This window comes from Artemia sp. Qi Xiang Cuo, chromosome 7 (assembly GCF_049724085.1).
Source record: "Artemia sp. Qi Xiang Cuo chromosome 7, ASM4972408v1, whole genome shotgun sequence".
NCBI lineage: Eukaryota > Metazoa > Arthropoda > Branchiopoda > Anostraca > Artemiidae > Artemia > Artemia sp. Qi Xiang Cuo.
In genome coordinates, this window is record NC_142800.1 from 25376169 (window position 1) to 25396837 (window position 20669).

A 20669-nucleotide genomic window follows, 5' to 3' on the forward strand; every position below is an offset into this window, starting at 1 on the left:
CCCCAGACTACAACACCACATGGGGAGTAGCGAATACATCTACAAAAATTAGAATATTTTGACCCTGTGTAGGTTTCAAAATTGAGGTGTTCAAGCCCGTACAAGTCCAACCCAGCCTTACCTTCCTCTCTGCTGTGAAGCCAGATGCAAGGATAAACGTTAAGTCGCCATAAAGGACAGTCGCAAAACTAGGATATTATTCTCGGATAACTATGAGCTATTTCGAGACATCGGGTCAAAAAATATTTTTTCAAAAAATAATCATCACAAGCTTAAATGCTAGAAAGTTAGTTGATAACATTTTAAGGACTAACTATTGTATCGATAGTAACAGCTTCATCCGATATCTGTTGCAGTAGGCTATATTCATTGGCCTACTTTTTTAATATATCAGTCTAGAGGGTTTAAATAGTTTCAACAATTTTAACTTATTGGGGAGGTTCACCATAACCCAGAAAAACTCCGCCTTTTGCATTTGGACTAGTCAGATACAAATAAAAAATACTGTTCTGTAGATAAAAAGCTACACTAGGTTCTTTGTTAAAATAGGTTGTTCGTTTGATGTTAGTTAAAATTGCACGTACATGCTTTTTTTTTTTTTTTTTTTTTTTTTTTTTGCATTAGATGTGTTATCAGATAAATAAACTCAAAAGGATAACGATACTTTACCCCAATGTTACTTTGTTGCATTACAACTGGAATCCCTCACCCCCCCCCCCAAAAAAAGGAGGAAAAACAAACAAAAACAAACCATTCATTGGCATTTCATCAATTTGTGTAGAGTAGTATTGTTCAATGTCTCGGAGAATTCTAATGTCGTCGTTTTTAACAAAGTTAATGGACACACCTTTCCTTCCGAATCGACCTGATCGACCAATCCTATAATGAAAAAAAATAATATTAAAAGAACTGGATACATCTCAACAAAATTAAGAAGTAAGAAATTTATCAGACCATCCTTCGATGCCCCCCCCCCCCCTAAGACTTTTCTGACACCCTCTTTCCGTTTTTTTTTCTATTTTTTACTCATTTTTTAAATAAACTTGTCAATTACTGGTGCCCTTATCATATTGCACCCCCCCCCCCCAACAAGATTCACTCTAGATCCGCATTTAACTCTAAATGTGGGTGAAATTATATTGAGGATTCCAAGATTACCAGCTTTTCCTGTGGGCAGCATGTACAGAAGTGGCCACTTCTGTACAGAGTGGTGGCCGCAGTGGTGGGTGGTGGCCACGATCCTTCCTTTAAAGCTCTTTTGCGATCGCAGATTCTTCTGTGCATTACATTTCCTTTTAAGAATAACTTAGTAGATAGGCGTTTAATAGTTTACCCCATCTGTTATAGATGGGATCGGTTCATGTACCAAACTTAATTATTTAATCCTACTGCACAAGTTTAATCAGATAAGCCAAGAATGTCCTGTCCTCAAGGATGTGGCTTTAAGTTTACGGATGAAAATATTAACCTAGTAATTGGAAATTTTTCAAATATATCAGAATTCAGGTCGATCCTTTTATAAAATCCGCATCTTGCGCGTAGAAAAAATTCATCTTAGGAGTAGAAAAGTAAGGCCATTAATAGAAAACTGGCCTCAGGGGGATAAATAACGTTGAATGACAGGTTAATGTCCTGGTTGAGCTTCGTTCAAGTAATCTGGGACTGTTTTAATTTTTCAATTTTAGTTTTAAGAACCCCATTTTATTATGAGTTTTATTTCATTTATATACGTAGATTGCCGAGGACAGCTCTTGGATATAGAGCCGAAATATTTTTAAGTTTTAAACAAACTTCACTGTCTTCGGTAAATTCCCTGTTGTTTTACTTGTTCCTGTTTTTAGCCATGATCATTCTTTGGGAAAAAATCTTTATACAACGAATAAGATCACACTGCCTTTCCATCATAAAAACAACAAACTTGTGACTGTTATAATTTTTCAATTTTAGTTTCAAATATCCCATTTTATAGTAAGTTTTATTTCATTTATATACGTAGATTACTGAGGACGGCTCTTGGATATAGAGCCAAAATATTTTAAGCTTTAAACAAACTTCACTGTCTTCGGTAAATTACCTATTGTTTTACATGTTCTTTTTTTTTATCTCAGAGGGTGTTGGCCTAGTTTGCTTTTGCAGCTTAGCAAACTTTTCTTGAGTACCAAAGTAGTGATGAGGGTCCTTCAGACCAGCCTCGAGAGATGGAGAACCTCCCAGTTCCTCTGTGTGCAGCCATCCATACAAATAGTTTAGCATGTCTTTATTTATCTCTCATCAAAGTTTTGAAAGAAAACATACAATGAATCGATTACAAGATCTTTCTAAGTAATTGATGTACTGGTTGGTCAAGGCAATACAATTAACTACAAATTTACTTCTATGGTGTATTGATTCTTTTTTTTAAGATCTTTTAAAGATCTTAAAGCGACAAAATAATTTCGAAGATGGCTAGGGCACGTTCTGCGGATGACAGATTGCCAAAGATTGTCCTTTTCGGCCAGCCGTCTAGCGCTAAACGGAAAGCAGGTCGCCCTGCTTTATTTTTTTAGAGTACAAATTGCATATTCTGGTCCCCCTCCCACTGTCCATTCTCGAAAGAGAGTATCTATCCTTACAAAAACACTTACCTGAGCACAAAAGAAATCTTGCAGCTGAAACCAATACCGTCTTATATCAGATTGACTTAATAATAAACCTTTACATTACAAAACGAAATATACCTTTAGATTATAAATAAAATGAATTACAAAAGAAAGAAGCTACAGTTCAAAGTTGCACTCGTTTTCCGAGACACTGAATCAAAACTGAAGAGTGGAGATGGTGTAACAACGTTTAATTATGATAGTGTTTATTATTATTAAAGACTTTTACCTGTGAATATATAATTCTCTGTTGTTCGGCAAATCATAGTTTATAACCAAGGATACTTGCTGAACGTCAATTCCCCGTGCCCAAACGTCGGTTGTAATCAGAACTCGGCTAAAAGAAAAATATGAAAGCTTAACTACCTTCAAATTAATTTGTAGTCTAATTAAGAAGCCTCACTCCTGGTAAATCACCAACTGAGCCATTCACTTGCCAAACTGGTTATCTCTATGCATCAAACATCATGAAAAGTAACAAGTCATAAAAATAGTTTTTTTTTTTATTATTTTGTGAGAATTATTTGGCAGAGAAACGCTGAAGAAAAACCACAAAGATAAACATCCCATTAATGGGAAGCCTGGACATTCTTCAGAAGATAATACTCAAATCTATCTTAGCAACTCAGCACCTTTGGCAAGCAGTGGCGTCAATTCACAAAAACTTGAAGGGGGGGGGGGCAAAATATATTTTTTTAAATTGGAATGGGGAGAGAATTGGAGTTATCAAGTATTTTGCAGTAGGTTGCATCAAGACATGGCTAATTGTAGAAAGAGACAAGCCAAGACAGATAGTCCAAGTAATTGAGAGGCAAACGTTTAAATGGCTGCGGTACGGGTAAATGGCGGGAGTAAGTATAACTCTCTTATTGGACACATACTTGCCAGGTTAGTTTTTAGAAAGGCATGTCTGCCTAGAGTCTCAGGCATGTGGACCAATAATTTTTTTAAACACAAAAAAAACCTTTTTCAAAATATAGGATGAGGCACGCCCAAATGACAAGTTGCCACTGTTGGCAAGATTCTGTATAAAAAAGTTTTGCTTTTCCATTTGATCATGAAGATTATCACGACTTCATGCCTATCTATTTGAACATATAATCATGCTTATCTATTCGAGCGTAAAGGATACTTCCGCCTTTAAGTTGTGCTTATGCATTTGAACACCAAGACCGTCAAAACTTCATGTGCTTGAGCACTCAATTGTGCTTATCTACTTGAGCGTAAAGGATATTTCGACTTCCAAGTAGTGATTATGCATTTGAGCATGAAGAATGTCGGAATTCCATTCATATGTGTTTGGACATGAAAGATATCATAACTTCATGCTTCTGTACTTTAGAACAAACTTGTACTTATCTATTTCAGCATGAAGGATATCTCAACTTCAAGTAGCGCATATGCATTTGAACACAAGGAATGTCACAGCCTCATGATTATTTATTTAGACAAGAAGAAAATGACAACTTCATTCTTCTGTATTTAAGCACAAATACGTACTTATCTATTTGAGCATGAACATTACTACAACTTCAAGGCATAAAAAAATCATAATTTCACACATTTGTATTTCAGCATGTAATTATAGATAGATGGATAGATATATTTATATTCAAAAAAAAAGAAGAAGTGACTGAAGGAAAAAGAGTTGGTTCAAAAAAGAGAATATAAATAACTGAAATAAGGTGAAGCAGGATTCCACAGACCCAGCAAAAAAAAATAATACATATATATATTTGAGGGAGCAACTATATATATTTATTTGTGCCCGCTTGCAATAGATAAATGGAAAAAAGCGGAGCACAAAATGAAACAAAAGAAAGAAGAAAAACGTATTTGACACTAAAAATTAAATGCAGGTATTTCATTCACAGAAACAGTTGAGTCAGCGGTGAGTCGTAGAGTTTACTGAGGGATCGTCTTGAGTCTCTCTGTTCTAGATCAATCACCTTGGTTGGATGGATCAAGGATTCCATATATGGACGAGATTTCCGTGTTAGAAAATCTTAGTGGAAGTCCCAGCGAAAATTTTGCAAATCTGTAATACGTGGTTCGTATTTTTCGACACTCGATGAGGGATATGTACCAGATGGTTTATTCGAAAAAACAGTTTTCATGGGAAACATTAGCAAGGAATATCATTATGATTACACGAAATGTCAATCAAGTACTTTGACAGCAAAGTCTATAAAAAGAGATATCTGTCAATTTGGTTTGTGATCGCCTCCACTACTATTGAATAAAATGAATAATGGTATATACTAAACGACAGAAATAATACAATTTCCTTACCAACACCTCTGTTGGCGATAAGCCTAATCAATAAGCCTAATTACCCTATCTACAAGCCACAGGTAAAACCCCATTTTTTCTCTTTGGCATTACATTAAACGTCTAAAAGATTTAAGAATATTCTTGGTACTTTTATTGTGTTGACTACCAATCAATGAATTAATATCTATGAAGAATGGAATACTCAAGTGTTTTTTTCTCTCTGCATTCTTAGAAAATAAATGACAAATGTTTAAACGAAGGCAATATGTGGAGTTTTGGTCACCAAATCTTGACTAATTTTTTCTGATTTTCTTTTAGGATTTATCAACAGTGCTATAAAAACCTACAAAATGTAGCTAAAGGGATGGGCGCACGTAGCTGATTTCGGGAACTAATTTCCAAATCAGTGCCGATTCTAAAATAAATCGGCGTCGATTTGAGCTTGAAAAGTTTTCTAGTTTTCGGCACTGATTTACAAAATCAGCGCTGATTTTCATCACGATCATCACAAAAAACAGGAATATAAATAAATAGTCAGCCAGAGATGTCTGTGGAGAAAGACCCCGCTACTGAGCTGAGAACTAAACTGAGAACTAAGCTGAGATCAATCATGCAACTATTAATAAACGCCAGTTGACTATTTGTGTCCATTTTTTGTTTTGAAAATTTTACGCAATAAATTTTTCTTTCAACAATTTTTTCTTACCGCTATCGTTTGTCCACTGATGCTGAAACCAGTTCCCGAAATCAGCTACGTGTGCCCAGCCCTTAAGATCAGTGTTGGTTCTAGGCCTGGGCAAGGGGAGGGGCACAGCTGCTCCCCCAATTTTTCTGACATTAAATTATATTTATTTCACATTTTTACACTCTTATTAAAGCACTTAAAAAAATTGTCGCAATTGTAATTTTTGTATACCTTGCTCCACCCCCCCCCCCCCCTTGTGAGGCCTACAACCGTTACTGGCTAAGATTTAATTCTTTTGTGTAAAAGCAGAACAGGGTTTAATGTACAGCATTCTTACAGCACTTCCAAACAGAGTGGGAGGACATCGTAGCTGCAGCAAACTTGAGGGATGACTGGAGACCAGGGGTGCCACCACGGTTAGTTCCTAAAGTGCTACAATTCCCCAAATTTGTGTGCTACACACAATTTTCGTTGGTACAGTCAAAAAATTGACTGAATTAGTACTACAAGTGGCAACACTGCTGGAAACCCTCCCTTGATTCCCCGGGTAGCTCCGACTGCAGAGACAGAACTAAGGTCTAAGGAAGGACTCTTACTGCACTGATTCCGGTACAACTCACAAGGAAACCTAAAAATGATTAAAAAAGACGTTGGAACTTACCTTGCACCTCCTCTGAATTCTTTCATAATAGCATCACGCTCCTTTTGGGGCATATCGCCATGCATAGAGCTTACAGTGAAATTTGATTCTTTCATTTTTTCTGTCAGCCAATCGACCTGAAAAGATAGCATATTTGTAAAAAAAAGAAGAGGAAACGATTTCTGCTTCTCTTTAGTCACTTTATATGACTTGCGGAGTTTCGGCTAAACAAAGTGAAAACGAAAATAAATACGAACAAGATCTTTTTACTTATCTGAATAATTATATCTTGATTTTTTTCTTGAGAGATAAAGAGAGGAGGGGGGGGGGTCTGAAGGACAAATCTTAGAAGCCCCTCTCTGTCTCTATGCTTCATGTATTCTTTAGCGATATTTTCCACTATACACTATATTTCCTTGAATGATTAGCGTAGATTTATTTTGCTTTTTTTGAAAGAAGAAGAAGAACAAAAACAAAGGAGCAATCATATTTCTCGGAAACGACACCAAATTTCTAACTCTTTTCTCATTGCAAAAACTTGAACTCGATTTCACAGCTTCTAATCGAATAAACCATCTGCTCATTAAAAAAAAAAGAATCGATGGTCGAATAATCTATCTGCCCGCATATATTAGAAAAAATAATCATTTTACCCAAAACGAAAGGCCGTACATCAAACAATTTTTGCCTTCATCAACGATAAGTAAGCAAGGGAGAAACATTGATCCAGAGGGTATGTACCCCATGGCATAATTTACACTGGTACATTTACTAAGTGATTCGTAAAAAAACAAGAGATTTTAGGTTGGGTAGGTTGAGTAGGTTGGGTAGATGACTCTCTCTCTGGATTTGCCTAGAGATAATGTGGGACAACTTTCATGAAGTAAATGCCAAAATTAAGAAACTTTATTCAGCTGTACACAAAACTTTTCTAATTAAAGTTTTTAACAGAAAATTTTTACACAAAAAGCTAAAGTATTATTTTTGCTCTGTTGTGAAATTTTTAAAAGGATATACACCCCTTTTTTGGCACAAAACTGCCACAAGATCAAACATTTAATGAGGTTGATAAGTAACTATAAAAACATACGATTAACTGTAGAAATTAGGACAGAATGCACGCGAATTTCGTTTTCTCTGTGGCAAAAGTACATAATAATCTTATTAAAAAAAAACTGTCTATTTCCTTTTTTTAAAGGGACGAAAAAGAAGAAATAAAAGCGAAAGAATGGCTGAGAGATTCATTCACTATATTTATGCCAAATATAGCAATATTAGGCGTCCAATTTGACAACAACGCGAAGAAAATATTTTTCATATTCCCCTTAAGCCACAGGTAAGACAAATTAAGCTTAGAAAAAAAAAGAAAAAAAAAACGACCTTTCGCTTGGTATTACAGAAGATAACTGCTTGAGTAATAGTCAACGTGTCGTAGAGATCACACAAAGTGTCAAACTTCCATTCTTCACGTTCAACGGCGACAAAAAACTGTTTGATACCTTCCAACGTCAACTCATCACTGGAAAATAGAGAAAGACAAATCAGTGACAGAAATTCTCCGTTGATGGGGGTGGGGTCCTTTTCCGCTACAGATTATGTTTTTGAAAACTTTACAGTCGCAACAATTTAATTAACCCATTTTTCGATTTTCCACCAGCCTAGTGATGAATATAAGAAATCATTGAGGAAACTCGAAAACCTCACAATAATAGTATCGAAGCGTAGGCAAATCTACATTGAGAAACCGAGGACATTTTTGCTGAGGATTATCATTGATAACAACAAAAATATTCATATATTTCGGTTTGCCAACACTGTCTTAGACACGACTTTCAAACACTGTCTGTCAATATGGTCTTTGTTTCCTGGAAGTGTTTTGTTTATGCGGAAAAATTCGCGCATAAATCATAATAAATTTTTGCTTCCAATTTTCAGTTTCAGTGTGAAATGTTTTGTGCTAGGTTCTCAATAAACATGAAAGTTACGGTCTAAATGCAATTTTCACAGTATGCTGCGAATATACCATCATGTTTGGGAAATTTTTTCTTGTATAGAGCGATACATATACGATCAAATTGATTTTTCATTATTTTGGTTGTAATTAGCTTGCGAAACACGAAATTCTTATCTCTTTTGAAAACATTACAAACGGAAATCGAAAATGAAAAGAAAAACTTTAAACGATCATGTGTCAATTTCCATCAGATTTCATTGAAATTTAGTATTAGCCATTTAACAAAAAAAAAAAACATCCACAAGCTAGGAGCCAAAACATAAAAAAAAACAAAAAAAACTTGGTTCTTACGGTGTTTTCAGCTTGACTAAGTGGGACTATGACAATGACTTGCACATGGCATGCAAGAATGTTACCTTGTTTCTGGCTAGTGGATTATTTGTAGGTGACCAATAAAAGATTGTTTTACATTCTTACGCTTAGCAGCCTAAGTTACGGAATGGCGAAATGGAACAATTGTAAGACCAGAATTTTCCTTCGATAATAGTTGGCTCTATTGTGGCCAAAGTTTTTAATCATGATACAAAATGGCAGAAATCAGCACTTTCCTGCAGCAAGATCATTTGTTTTACTTTGAAGGAGACATTAGAGCTTTTGAACTACGTTCGCAAGAGTCCATGCGAACAAATAAACAATCATTTATAGAAAAAACATAAAATTTTGTGTTAACGCATATAAGAACTTCATATGTCTACAACAGGGTTCTCGACTATGCTAAATGTGACACTTTTTCTAAAATGACGGAAATTTTCTATGGCGTGTAACTTTTTGAGAGTGATCCTAACTTTAAGTGATTTTATAATTATTGAATCACCGTAAGAGTGAGACTTTTTGATATATGTGCAGTAATTAAAATTGTGTTTTCTAGAGTTTTTTTTTTTTACTTTTTCTAGTTACTATTTTAGCCCCACAAGCACGGTGTCAATAAAGTACATGAAGTCAGTAATAAAGTTAGTAAAGCTTTCTCGCCAACTTCAATAATACACTTCGTTTCACTCGGAAAAAAGTTACAACAGCTTCACATTGACTAAGTAAGCATGCACACTAGCTTACATACGGTCCTTAAGGATGTAACCTTGTTTCTGATAGGCGGATCATTTTTTGGCGACAAATCAAAAACCATTTTACATTCTCATGTTATGTAACTTATGTTACGGTATAGCGATGTGTAACAAAGACAAAAATGATATGAAACGAACAGTAAAAACCAATATTAAAAATAAAAACTGAATTAAGGCTCTAATTAGCTTATGATCTTTTAATCATGTAGTTTTTAATTGTGAGGTATAAGCTTTTCCTCTTTTAATGAGTAATGTTATCATTTACACAGACGAAATAATCGTACATATTGGTTTGCCAGTCCCTTTATTAGTTGGGGAAAGTACTTATTTCATGCAAATACATTTTTCTTGCATAACGAATAGACAATCTCAAGTGCAATTTTTGGAAATTGTTTGGGGATTCTAGTGGATAGTTTATTGACATCTTTTATGCAAATGAAATTAGATGGCGATACTACTTTTTTTGGCATTGAAAATTTCAAAATCTACAGAATGTATGCTTCTAAATACACATATTATTAAATGTTACATTAAATAAATCAAATATTATATCTCTACTCTAGAATATTCTTACAAATTTATAGTACTGAAAATACTATATTATACATCACTAAAAGCACATAGTATATAATAGTATATATCCTTGAATTCTAGAAGACGGTAAAGACCAGCTATTTTTATCCAAAAATCAATTTTATTCCTTAGCGGGTGGACGGTTTATTATCTTATTTTTCAAAAGAATATATTTATTTAGGTTTTCAGAAGTCATGCTTCTGATGTTTTGCTCAATTTTCTTATGTGCGTTTTATATATATATATATATATATATATATATATATATATATATATATATATATATATATATATATATATATATATATATATATATATATATATATATAATATATATAAAACACATAATTTAAATCTAATCTACACCATAGAACAAGGGACGTCAGGGTCAAGGTATCATATTTATCTATCAATGGCACTCTGAAATTGCATTTTATTCAGTATTACAGTTAATTCTTGCTTTCCAAATTTGTGCTCTTTCCCCCCTCTAGGAACAAAATCTCGTGTACATACCTGTGCACCATACTTCGACATTGTTAACAGGGCAATTGGAAAAGAAAAAATCGAGAACAAATTCTGATTAAATGAATATTTTATAAGTGCCAGAAGTAATTCAAAAGCTGTTGCCGTACTGACTGTTCCAATCCCTTTTTTTCTACCATATTTACTCCTGAAGATACTAGGAGGTTTCTATTTATCCAAAATTTAACCCCAAAGTTTTTTGCCCCCCCCCCCCCCTGATTTAAAAAAATCCTTTTTGGATATTTTCATTAAAGTCAATAAAAAATGCTCCTATAGACTTTGAAAATAAATTTTGCCCCCCCCCTCCCCCTTACATTTTCATGAATTGATACCAGTGGGCTAAAACCTATCCAGTCAAATTTATTTTTCTCTTTTTATCACACACAGTACTTTCGCTCTCAGCAACTTAACACAAACCAAATGTATACTTATTTTTAAACCTTGATTTAAAAACTCCTTTCACAGGTAGGCCTATAGCAATAGCCTATAGTATACTTATTTTTAAACCATGATTTAAAAACTCCTTTCACAGGTAGGCCTATAGCAAACAAAATATCGTTTTAGAGTTCTAAATTAAAAGAAAAGTCTTACCGTTTAACCAAAATACGAATGGGATCCGTCATAAACTTGCTAGTCATTTCCAATATTTCGTGAGGAAGTGTGGCAGAGACTAAAACAACCTATAAAAACGAAATAGGATCAAATAAACATGCTAACTAGGCACATAAAATCCAAACCTAAGATAAGTAAATCCCAATAAAGCCTCAAACAAATATCCAAAAAAATATTGTACAAAAAATACAGAATAAATACATTAATTCGTAAGAGTTGACGCAAAAAAAGCAACATCCGATGCAATATGACATGCTCATGATTCCGCGTAGATTCATAAGGTCATGGAAAAAAGAAATCATGAACCAGGGCCATATGAAGGAGGGGTTTACCAGGTTTGACCCCCCCCCTCCCCCTTCAAATTTTTGTCTAGATTGACAAAAGTATCCAAAATACATGTAAACAATTTCTTGTAGTGTTTTGTAAAGTTTTTTTTTATAACTCTCCCCCCCCCAAAAAAAAAATCCTGGATACGGCCCTGCCTTGAACCCAAAAGTTAGAAACTTGGGAAAGATATTTTTTCACATATACGCTAAACCTGAAATAAAAAAAGAAAAGAAAGATGAATAAGACCCATTGAAACGTGAATATTGTCAAAAGGAAAAGGAACTACTATTATTTTTTATTCCTAAAAATAAAGATCATACAAAACATGTGGTACTATAGACTCACTTAAAAATAATTTTTGGGGACTAGAAACTATATAAAGAAAATTGAATCTTCATGGGAAGGGGTAAAGAGTGAAACTTTGAAAAGATTGAGATGGAGAAGAAGCGTACGCAGCTTTATTGGTATCAGGCGGCTAGTTGCAGCAATGAGTTGTTAGTAGTAGTATCAATAATTTAGAACTATTAATACTAAATAACGATTATCATATATAGCTAATAATATAGAATTAACACAAAAGTAATACAAAAACATAACCTAGGTTTATATAAACATTTGAAGTTATAAATCTAGGATTCGATTCCAGAAAATAATACCCACCAAATTTATTCCTATTTATACACAATGAAAGCTCTTTTAAATTATTGCTGTCTTACGTCCTTTTCGAATCATAAAAGCATCTTATTCAGCATGACCATCCAAAATAGAACACTTTCCAACAAAAAGTGAGTTTGGTGCTATTGTAGCTTGTTGGGGGATATGGAAAATACTAATATGTGAACATATAAAATACGACATGGCCATTTTGAGGATAAAACTTAAAAAATCAACTTTAATTACAACTATAGGTCAGGTGCAACTGTTTAAACCTTAAAGGGAGGGGATTTTCAGAAGGGAGGGTATTTCCTGCAGAAGGGAGGAGTGACAAAAAGTGTATTTTCAGGACATAAATTGTCGTTTTGTTTAGTTTTTTGTTGTTGTTACTTTTTTTGTGGGAGGGGGGGGGGGGAGAGGGGGTTGCATTGGTCTCTAGCGGAAGAGAAAATATACCTGGACCCCGCATCCCTGTCTACATGCATGTCTAAAACTGTGCAAATATAAACAACGTATTTTAATTTTGGCCGTTCGAATGATTATTTCGCAACGGTAGAGAATATTGGTGCGCGTGATTAAATCCTCCTTTCTAGGGATGTAATGAGAAAAAGGTAGATATGGCTAGGACACGTTCTGTGGCTGAAGGATTAGCAAAGATCCTCCTTTTCGGCCAACAGTCAAGCGAAAAGCAGGTCGTCCCCGAAAGGGGTAGGATGAGTTCCTGAGGAAAAATTTGAGGGAAATTTGAAATTCTAGGGAAGATGTAAAGAGGGAGGTTTTGAATAAATTATGATGGAGGAGGAGCGTGCGTAAATGTGTTGGCCTCAAGCGGATTGGTGCTGCAGAGAGTTATTAGTAGTAGTAGCTGCACGTGGACCAAGTAATAGCAGTGTGCGCTAATTTAGCTTCGTTAAAATCGCAAAACCAAATGTATATTTGCGCCCATTTTGTGACAAAAATGAGTTGTGATTCAACTATGAGAGGTGTACACGCAGAAGCTACTTTGTTTGTATTTGTTCACATGGAAGGAGATTTTTTTAAGATTGTCTAACGATTATCTAAGCTTTCTAGAACAGCTTAAAAAAGAGATAAAAACATCGAATAGACGACGTTTTTATCCAATAATAATTTAGAAGTGTTTATTTTCCTTGCTTTGCTTGGTTTCTTCTTTTCTTATTTTTTGCTCTACTAGAATCTTTTGTCAATGGTAAGTAAATAAGTCATTATCATCATTACTATCAATTCACAGAGAACAGGTTACTTGAAGCCAAGAAATTACGTTATCTACGCATCTGAATTTACCACCAAATACTTTTCTAGTCTTAATGAAAAAGGAATAGCAGCATTCTGAGGAAAAGTCTCTTTTAGATCCCCCCCCCTCTCTCTCAAGTAATATCTGAATTAACCTCGAAAATACTCTTCTAGTCTTGAGGAAAAAGGACTAACACCATTCTGAGGAAAAGTCTCTTTTAGCTCCCCTACCCCCTCCCTCAAAGTAATGTCTGAATTTACCCCGAATATACTTCTCTAGTATTAATGAAAAAGGACAAAACACCATTCTGAGGAAAAGTCTCTTTTAGCTCCCCTCCCCCCTCCCCTCCCCCAAAGTAATATCTGAATTTACCCCGAAAATACTTCTCTAGTATTAACGAAAAAGGACAAAACACCATTCTCAGCAAAAAAGTCTCTTTAGATCCCCTTTCCTCAAAGTAATTCTAACGATTTGCTAGCAATTTATCGTTAAAAATATAGACAACAAAAATAGTATGAGAGAGTTTTTTGATCAGCTTAAAAAAAGATGAAATAAGGCAAATATCCACACCCGGAATATACCCTTTATACTACACAAAAACAACTAAACAGTCATATGGGAGCGTTCCTATATATATGGAGCGTTCCATAGCGAAAATAAGATTATAGAAATTGAAAAAATTATAAAATATTTTCAGTGTCTGTGTTTAGTTTTAAAAATAGAGGGTAAAAGGAAACATTATTTAATAATAGAATAAGGTATTTAGGATAGTTTTAGTTTGAATAAGTAAGGTAAATAAGATATTTAGGATAGGTAGGTATTAAGTGTGAATACAAAACGTCATTAAATAGTGGAGTATATTTCGTAGATTTGCATGAACCGCTAGGTAGCGTGCAGAGAGTATTGAAATAAAGTACTTAATCTGGTAATTGTTTTTTTTTTTTCTTGATGCTTTTTAGTGGTGGTGTTGGTGGTTATTTAATAGTATTTTGTTGTTTGCTTTGCTTTTGCGTGTGAGTGCTATTTTACTTACTTAGTTTAAATTACTCCTGTTTAAAGCATTGTGAAAAAGGAGAAAAAAAAGATGAGTGTACAAAGAATTATAGGAAAAGATGGGAAAACGTTGAAATATGTTCGAAAAAATACAGTATTTACGAGTTTCACCCCATTTTCAGATGAAGACCTGCCAACTGAACTTGAGATACATAGATGGATGAAACAGAAAGGTTTGCGAAAAGAAAATCTGATAGGCATAGATGCGTCAGGTTTCAAGTTCAAGAAAACAATTTTTGTTAAATTTACAAACTGTGAAGAACTTGAGAAGTTTTTGGAGCAAAGAAGAAACGGAATGCTCCCATTCGCAACAACGGATGGAGAAGTAAAATATGTAATTATTGAAAGTTGAGAGGATAGACCTAGCTAGGTTAAGGTGGAAGAAGTACCCTTTGATATGGAATGGTCTACAGTACAAAAGGCAATCACGGGCTACGGCATGGTGCTACAGAGTAGAAGGGATGTTTACAAGGGAGGTGAATATATAGAAACGTCAAAAACAAGATTTACAGCGAAAATGAAAATAACTACGAACATTCCACCTTTTGTTTTTGTGGATGAACTACGATTGTGAGTATGATACGATGGAGAGATAAGAACGTCTGCCAGGTGCAACCTAGAAGGACATATGGCGGTGGACTGCTCTGTATCTCCATCAAAACCAGCCACAGATAAAGAGAAGAACGGGAGATAGTCAAACTGGATGAATATGGGTCATTTCCATCCTTACAAAAGAAGTAAAGCGAAAAGATTCAGAGGTTAACAAATACTTAAGCCAAGATGAAAGAAAAATTGAACAAAAATTAGAGCAAGAATTTCAGAAATGAGATAAGAACTAGAAAAAAAATAGAAAACTGAGACAGAAACCATAGAGGCTACGAAGAAAGAAATGAGGAAAAAAACTAAAAAGAAGACAGCTAACTCAACAGTAAGCGACGAAGACAGTGAAAAAGAAGAAGAGCACAGATATACGACCTCGTAGCCATTCTAAACCAGGGGTCAAAACAAGGGGAATGAAAAGAAATAAAAACAGACAGTTTAAGAAAAACGAAGAAAAACGTTGAAACGCATCGAAAATATGGAAGCTATGCTGAATAGCATTACACCGGTGCTGATGGTGGACGAGTACGTGGATAATATATTGGTGAACATGGTAGAAGTAGAAATGAATACGTCAACATCATCTAGTGGCTCAGAAAAAGAGAACAAGAAAGCAAAAACTGGTGAAGAAGAGGACAATGAAACGAGATTAGAATTGGAGCCAAAAAATTATAAGTTTAAATGTAAATGGACTGAAGAAAAGAATGAGACAACAGCTTTTAAGAGACTTTCTGATGACAGAAAGTATAGAATTAGCTTTTATACAAGAAAGTGATACTGATAATTTAAAAAGTGTAGAACCCGAATACAAATACTTGACAAAACACTTGTATTGGTGGCGGTAGTGTAGCAGTGGTATATAAACGGCAGTTTGAGCCAAAAAATGTCAGAATCGACGAAGAAGGAAGAATTATCAGTTGTGTAATAAATAGAAGAACATGTATCAATGTTTATGTCCCATCCGGATCCCAAAATAGGAAAAACAGAGAGAAATTCTTCTGGCAAGATATTGCAACATTTATCCCCAAAAATACTGATGAATTAATATTACTTGAAGATTTGAACTGTGTACCAAGTAAGAAGGAAGCCATAGCTCAAGAAGAGAATATTTGCAGAGCATTGGTTGAGCTAATAAATGGGCTGAAACTGATAGATGTCTGGGAGGAACTTAAGAGGATAAACAGCTTTACAAGAATAAACTGGGTAGGAAAACATGAAAATATAGAAATCTACATGGAAAATGAATACTGAAGTCTTAAGAAGTGATGAATGTAAGACAAAGATAGGGAAGATATTGAAATCGATGAAGGAAATACATCCCAAGCTACTACCCGAATACTGGAAACAAACGATGAAGTCCAGAATTACGCAAGAAGTAAAGACAATTTCACTAGAATTATCAAAAACTAGTGATGAGTATCTGAATTTTCTTTATAGACTAGCTTATGAACTAAAAAAAGAGATAAATGAAGGGAGAAATTCAAATAAGGAATATTTCGAGACTCTACTTGAAATAAGAGAAATAGAACACAAAAGAAGGCAGAAGCCTATAGGATAAGAGCAAAATGCGAGGACCAGATAAGGAATGAACAAGTAACAACAACAATTGTTTTCAAGGAGAAAAAGCAAGCAGAAGAAACTAATCTTAAAAGAGTTAGGAGAGAGTGGACGAATTCTTTCAAAAGATTGAATATAATGCACTGACAAAGGAAAAAAATAATATACTAACGATTAAATTAAAAAAAAAACAAATAAAAAAAGCTGTAATAGAGACGGATAAAACAAAACGCTAAGGCTTGATGGAATGCCTTACAAATTTGATAACACACCTGTTAAAAAAATTACGGAACAACTGATAGATATTATTAATGAGTTATTAAATAACAATGATATCAAGATGCATTGTTTGGGAATGATGAAGTTATTGCAAAGAAAAGGTAGCCTAGAAGACCTCAATGATTGGGAGCCATTTAATATCACAGATAGTGATAACAGAATTATGTCTAAAGTATTAGCAAACCGTCTAAAAAAGGTGCTACCATCCATACTAAGTGTAAACCAAAAAGGAGGAGTAGAAAACCGTAAAACAGCAGATGTATTGGCTAATATAAGAGATGTAATAATACAAGCAGGAAGTCGAAAGGAAAAAAAGAAAATAAAGTACAGGATAACGAGTTATTAAAAAGGCCTTCGATAAAATAAGAAAAAAAATACTAGCATGGATCATGAATTACTACGGTTTCCACGAGAGATTCATAAAATGGATAAATAGGCTAACTGAAAAAATAGTAAAGGTAATTTGTGTGAATAGCGAAGTTACAGGACAATTTGAAGCAGAAACTGGAGTGCGCCAAGGATACCCGCTGAGCCTTTTACTGTTTGATATATATTTTGACCCGTTACTTATATATCTAGAAAAGGAAATAAATGGCATTGTAATAGAAAATGTGGCAATGAAGTTGAACAGTTTTGTAGATGATCTGACAACGAACACAGAAACTGAAGATAATTTACAAATGGCTATTCAGTTCTTAGTTGAATATTGTGATATCCTCAAGCTACAGATAAACATGAATAAGCGTGAAATGCTGTCATTGAGAGACAAAATAGAAAAGGTGTGTTTGTGGGAATCTCGAGGAAGGATAAAGTATCAATACTGGGTATGTTTTTTCAAAGAAGTTGGAGCCGAATGGAAAGTGAAAACTGGATAAAAACAATGTAGAAATTCAAAAATGTCATTAGACAAGGATATGGAAGAGGTCTGACGGTTCACCAGAGAGCCCAGTATGTGAATACTTATGCCTGCCCAGTTTTATGGTATCTGTCATTTGTTTCTCAATCCAAAAAGACAGATAGAAAGCAAATTGTGAGTGCAAATTACCAGTACAAATGGAATGAAAATTGTCCACCTAAATTAAAAACAGACAATATAGTCATAAATAGAAATCATGAAGGCCCTCAGGTCATACATGTGGAATGTAAGATGAAAGAATTGTTTATTAGGACAATGTTGGAACAAGTGATGAGGAAAAAATAATCACCAACAAGTGCTTGGTATGAAACATGGAAAAGAAAAGAAAAGAAATATCCTCCAAAATATAATCAAGCATTCGAAGAAATTTATGAAATAGAAAAATTAGGAATGTCGCTTGAGATAAGTGGGAAAATTGACAAAGTAAAACTTAAGGAATAGTATGAAAAAAAGAAGCAGATTCCTCTACTAAAAATAATTGAAAATGGTAGTTACAGTGAAGAAGAGGTGGACAAAAGTTTCATACTACTAGAAAGTTGCCTGTTGCCACCAAAAGTTAAAGAACATATGTTTTTCTTCATGCATAATTTTGTTACCCACAGAAGAGTTGAAAGTAAGGATGAATATGAGTGGTAGTAATGGACTTAGTAAGCTATGCGCGAAAAAACTAGAAACGCAATATCACGTAATGTTAGAATGTGAAAAACAAGAAACAAATATAGCAGGACTGAGGAATTTATTGGCAAGTGTTACAGGTAAAAAAGAAGAAATTAATTTAAAGAAAGCTGTATACCTAAAAGTAGATTATGAGGCCAATACGAGGACAATAGTGTACATAGTATCGCTGTTTTGTTATTACACGTGGAAGCGAAAAGAAAAGCAGAAGGAAGATTATTATGTGATAAATCGTGTGGAAACAGCATGGAAAAGGATAAGGATTATGAAGTTTAAGAAAATAGAGGATGTTCTTGGTATAAAGTAGAAGGGAATAGTTTTTGTGTCTTGGTGGGCAAGGATGTGTTTTTAAAAAAAAGGAAAAAATAATAATAATAAAAGGAGAGTTGAGAAAAAATTATAGGGTTTAAGGGTTTAAAGTATTACATTTGTAGGATGTTTGTTTTTTCATTTTGTGGTAAGGATCTCGGTAGAAGATTAGAAAAAGGGTTTTTTAATTTTATTATAAAAAATAAATGAATCATGGAATATATATTTATGGACTAAGATCAGATTTTAAGTTAAATATTTCGAACTTTTAATGAAGTGTTTGATTTTAGAGTTTGATTAGAATTTTTAGATTATAACAGTTAGCTTCAGGATTTGTTCAGTATTTTTAAGTTTATATATTAGGTAAGATTTAAATTTAATTGAATAATTAGAATGTATGGGGCTTGTGATTGAATATAGTCTTATGGAATGTAAAAATAATATAGGAGTTTGTATGATGTAAAAAAAAAAAAAAAAAAAAAAAAAAAAAAAAAAACATGGAGTTTATATTTGAAGTATCTGGGACTTAGATTGTAGGGTTTATATTTGAGGTCTTAGATTTGATGAGTTAGGTTTGAATTAGTAGAGTTTATTTTATGAAAAACAAAAAATTGAGTAAATTTTTAGGGAATGTAGAAATAATATAGGATTTTATGAATTTTTAGATTACAGATTTTAGATTTGGTCATTTTTTTAATGACTGTTTGGAATTTATTTCAAAATGGTGGAATTTATTTTATATGTTGAGGGGGATACGATTCACCCGGATTGTAAAATATTTTATTTTTGAGTTTTTTTTAGGATTATTGTAGCTACCTAAGAACGCAAGGCCCAGCGAGAGTAGAGTGTGTTGAAATGTGATGTATTAAAAAAAAATAATGGTGTTATATTTTTAATTTTTTCTTTTATTTATGTATATATAGTAAAAAGTGTTTTAAAGTGTTATAAGAAAAGTGAATGTATTTTAAATTACAAAAACGTATGTGCATTGTAAATTTGTATTTTAATGTCTTATGTTATAGGCCTAATGAATGGGAGCAGCCCCTTGCCGCCGTGGGTAGCTAGAATGAGAATTTTGAAATTGTTGTAGGGTAAATTAATGGATGGAGAATCGTAAGAATGAAAAAAAAAAAGATTTTAGGAAAAAGGTAGATAAAATGTACTAGGAGAGAAAAAACTATGTATGTGAGGAAATATAAAAGTTGAAAGCTATGGAACGTCGAGTAAGAGGTAAGATAGATAGGTAGTAAAGTGAAGGAATAATAGAGAAATAGGGACAAATTAGATTACAAATAAGCAAGGAGTCTTAGATAAAACAAAAGAAGAAAGAAACAGGATTGATTTTTTTTTTCAGGAGAATGAAAAGGAAACAATAACGGGTTTCATTCTATCCATTACGTGAAGTATCACCACCTATTATTAAGAAATCGAAAAAGAAAAGGAAACGCAGAAAGGAGGACCAAATACCGATGGATAAAAGAAAGAAAAGAAGAAGAATTTAAAATATACACTGGAAAATAATTTTGTATTTTTTCAATATTATAGTCTATTTTTGATAAAAAAAAAAAAAAAAAAAAAAAAAAAAAAAAAAAAATCATGGGAAACAAACCTGAGTGGCAGGTGGTAAATATCTGTACACATCATAGATCTGTTCTTTAAATCCTTTGTTCAACATTTCATCGGCTTCATCCAAAATAAGCATCTTTATAGACCGTGTTCGTAGAGATCGGCGACGAATCATGTCTATAAGAGAATCATAGAGACATAGTAAACATATAGAGAGCTTTTACTTTATTTTGTTTATTAGCAGGTTATGGGACTTGATTTGATTTTTCTAACACTAAAGTTTTATTAGTTCTACCAAAGGCCATATTTTGGCAGTAAAAAACAATTAACTACTCTAAACGTTTTTTTCAGCCATAGCTTTTTCTTGAATTTGTGTGTGCTTTTCTGAGGAATAAATTGCTTCTTTATTAGAAAAAAAAAATATCCAAATATATATAAACTAGCTTACCCGTCGAGCGTTG

The 20669-nt window shown here is 33.6% G+C and overlaps 1 protein-coding gene across 2 annotated transcripts in view; it reads right to left on the bottom strand.

Annotated features, from left to right (window-relative positions):
• LOC148950092 (eukaryotic initiation factor 4A-III) overlaps positions 1 to 20669 on the bottom strand; it is a 50776-nt gene that overhangs the window by 3827 nt on the left and 26280 nt on the right. The window contains exons 4-9 of one of the 2 annotated variants that reach the window (XM_089092121.1): positions 20252 to 20385; positions 11000 to 11088; positions 7619 to 7757; positions 6260 to 6375; positions 2869 to 2976; positions 752 to 879 (exon numbers count right to left, since the gene is read on the bottom strand). In XM_089092121.1, the coding sequence (XP_088948247.1) occupies positions 752 to 879; positions 2869 to 2976; positions 6260 to 6375; positions 7619 to 7757; positions 11000 to 11088; positions 20252 to 20385 (714 nt within the window). Of the gene's footprint in view, positions 1 to 751; positions 880 to 2864; positions 2977 to 6259; positions 6376 to 7618; positions 7758 to 10999; positions 11089 to 20251; positions 20386 to 20669 lie in introns of those variants that run through there. The other variant, XM_089092122.1, reaches the window with a different exon arrangement.